Source organism: Pterocles gutturalis, unplaced genomic scaffold (genome assembly GCF_000699245.1).
Source record: "Pterocles gutturalis isolate BGI_N339 unplaced genomic scaffold, ASM69924v1 scaffold18014, whole genome shotgun sequence".
NCBI lineage: Eukaryota > Metazoa > Chordata > Aves > Pterocliformes > Pteroclidae > Pterocles > Pterocles gutturalis.
This window is the reverse complement of record NW_010128593.1, coordinates 16,178-19,386: the sequence shown is the minus strand read 5'-3', so window position 1 is coordinate 19,386 and position 3,209 is coordinate 16,178. Positions and strand designations below refer to the sequence as shown.

The 3,209-nt window shown below is 42.0% G+C and overlaps 1 protein-coding gene across 1 annotated transcript in view; it reads left to right on the top strand.

The window, feature by feature from the left end:
• The window catches only part of LOC104466310 (forkhead box protein J2-like), a 9,245-nt gene that overhangs the window by 322 nt on the left and 5,714 nt on the right, over positions 1 to 3,209 (top strand). Inside the window, 4 exon segments of the mRNA XM_010079687.1 lie at positions 1 to 34; positions 542 to 616; positions 2,587 to 2,655; positions 3,025 to 3,165. The exon segment at positions 1 to 34 is cut by the window's left edge and continues 8 nt beyond it. Coding sequence (XP_010077989.1) covers positions 1 to 34; positions 542 to 616; positions 2,587 to 2,655; positions 3,025 to 3,165 — 319 coding nt within the window.

The following is a 3,209-nucleotide window of genomic DNA, read 5'->3' as shown; positions in this document are numbered from 1 at the left end:
TCCCTACTATAAAAATGCTGGTATTGGTTGGAAGGTGAGGACTTGCATCGCTAAATTACTCTTTTTGTCTAATCACGAGACTAATTTTCTTAATTCTGTGCAAAGTATCCTCACTGAGCAAAATAAAAAGACAGATGTGAATCTAAGTTGACCAAGTGGAGAAAATGCAAAGCCTGAAGTGCAATTTTCTCTGAGAATTTTGTTGTATGTATGTGGTGGCCCCTTAAGAAGGAGCATGCAAAAAACCCACCGACAACAACCAAGAAAAACAAAACAAAAAATCCCCACAAAACTCATATCACAACCAACCTCTGCATCACACTGATACTATTTTCATTGCACCTTCAGCCCCATATTATTCATGCTAATCTATCCATCTCCTTTCCACAGCTTCTGTTCTGCTCTGTTCCAGGTATATGTGGTGAGCTTTGACTTTTGAGTATGCACCATCCTCCTATTTTCTCTATTTGCTCCTGGGCATACTCGGAAGGCTGTATGCTTTTGTTGTGACACTTACCTGTATCTCTTACTCTCTCATCAGAACTCTATTCGTCATAACCTCTCTCTGAATAAATGTTTTCGGAAGGTGCCTCGACCGAGAGATGATCCTGGGAAGGTAAGAAATCTGCATGCTCCTGGGCAAGCAATTTAAAACTGCAGGGAATATGCCAGGGTTGCCCTTTCTAACTCATGGTTGGAATTTGAAACCTAAAGTGTAGGCAAAAATGGAAGCAGTAGTAGGATTTACTGCAGTGCTTTGGCTACACAAGCATTCACTTAAAGGGAACCTGTAAAGGGGCCTTAATGGTTTTAGCAATTATTTTTCTTACCTGTGATCTTCGGTTGACTTTAAAGGTACTGGAAGAAGGAAAAAATGGGGTTGAATATACTTTATTAGTTTTGTTTCTTTTTCTTCTTGGTCTTTATGTGTAAAATGTGGATCTAGTCCAACCTGTTCTATTATGAAAGACAAGAGTGTCTGCTGGTGAATGGCAGGACTATGATGTGACATCTTGGATTTCATGGAGGCAAGATCCATGGAAGTGAGAGCAGAACTGCTGCCTATTTAGACTGTAAAACTTCTGGTGTTGGGAAAAAAATGTTACCATCAGATAGTAAAGATCTGTAGAAATAATTTACAAGTAAAACTCCAGAATTTAGGAATTTGTTGGCTAAGTAAGGGCTAATACAGCTCTGTTAGTATATATAGATTGTAAAGGGGAATTGCTAGTAAAACCAAGGCTTGGCATCTTGGTATGCAGATATTAATACTGTTAACAAACCCAAACAAAGAAGCAGAAGGACATGGTGGGGACAAGAAGCTATGTATTTAGACAGAAAGATTGTCTTCTCTCCCCCATCCTGAAGTTACCAGAAAGGGCCACTTGTGCAGGCCTTTTATTTCAGGTATATTTAAAGGACTAAGTGGTGCTCAGTTGCCGTCTATAAATCAAAGTAGTATATCTGTGAAGATCACTGCTCAAAAATACCATTGATTATATGGCTTATTCCAGGAAATCCTAGCTGACTTCAGTGTATATGTTTGCAGGTGTTCATTGGCACGTTGGGCTGAGTTTATAATGAAAAACTGTCCTGTGCTTGTTACTGATTATTCATATTTCAACTGGAGGTCAAAAAGAGCTAAATCACACTGTAGAGTTATCTTTGTACTTACTCAGAAAACAACAGACATAATTGTAGACTATTTTATGTTGAAAGGGACCTCTGAAGGTCAACACACACCCCCACCCCCCTCCCAGACAGGGACAATTAGATTGGGTTGTTGAAGCCTTTGTTGAGTTTTGAGTATCTCCAAGGATAGAGATACCACAACTGGGCACTTGTTCTAGTGCTACGCCAGCGTTATTGCGAAGAAATTTTTATTTATATCTGATTGTAATTTCCCTTGCTGTAACTTCTGCTTGTTGCTTTTTGCTCTTGTGCTGTTTGATTCTGTCTTCTTTATAGTCTCATTACACAGTTGAAGACTGTGGTTAGATGCCCTTAGCCTTCTCTTGTCCAGGCTAAACAAATCTCTCTGTGTGAACTGCTTGTACATCACGTGTTTCAGTTCTTAACCATTATGGTGCCCCTCTTTGGATGCATTCTAGCACATCAATGTCTGTCTTGCACTGGGAACTACCAAAATGGGTGCAGTAAAACTGGGAAAAGAAGTGATCCTTTTAGCTGTCCCTACCCAATCTGAACATTGATTTGGTTCTCATCAGTCAATAACAAATTCATGTTGTGAGGAAGGTACTGAACAGGGTGTACAGGCCCAAAAGAGTTGGCCTAGCCTGGATCAAAACATCCCTTGCTCTTCTTGGTGTCCTGTCTCAGAGTGATGGAAATGTAGCTCATCCTGCCTTCCACCAGTAGCATCGTACCTCATTGTTCAATACAACCCAAGAGGAATGCAGAAGAGGAATCTCTCTCCAACACCCAAGTCTTGGTTGTCTGATGTTCTGGAGGGTGGTCCTTGTGGTATTAATGTTTAGTTGGTGCTGCATTCTTTGAGTCAGTAACCTCCTTCTTCAGGAAGCTCTCTAATTTAATCATGCATTCACCAATGGGTCTTCTTTCCAGGGCTCTTATTGGACAATAGATACGTGTCCAGATATATCTCGCAAGAGGCGGCATCCTCCAGATGATGACGTGAGTGTTGTTCTTTCCAGAGAGCATGGAGCAGGAGGGTCAATTCCCTTCTCGTTCCAAGGAGTCCTTCCAGCACCAGATCATGGTATTGTTTTGGGGGCAGGGTATATAGATGGGGAGACAAATGCTAGAACTGAATGAATTGGCATGTATATCTTGCTGATTGACTGTTGTTGCTGCTGTTCAGTAGCAAAGTTAATCTTGTTTAAAGTCCTCTATCCTGACTCTTTAGTGACTAAGGCCTAGTCCTCCTCTTCTCTAAGCCATGAACTTCTACAGCAGGGGAGCTGGCTTCCCATCTGCAGTTTCACTTCTCCAACTGTTCTTGATTTCTGCTCCTTTCCTTTTCTCTTTCTTCCTCATCCACAGATACCACAAGACTCCCCAGAACAAGAGGCAAGTAAAAGCCCCCGAGGGGCTGTTCCAGTCAGCACGGAAGCCTCTTTGACACCTGAGGCCACCCCTCAGCTGTCACTCCAGAGCACCACGCCCATTGCCAACTACAGTCAGGTGAGCAGCAGGGAAAAGGATAAAAACCTTATGGTGAGCCAGGG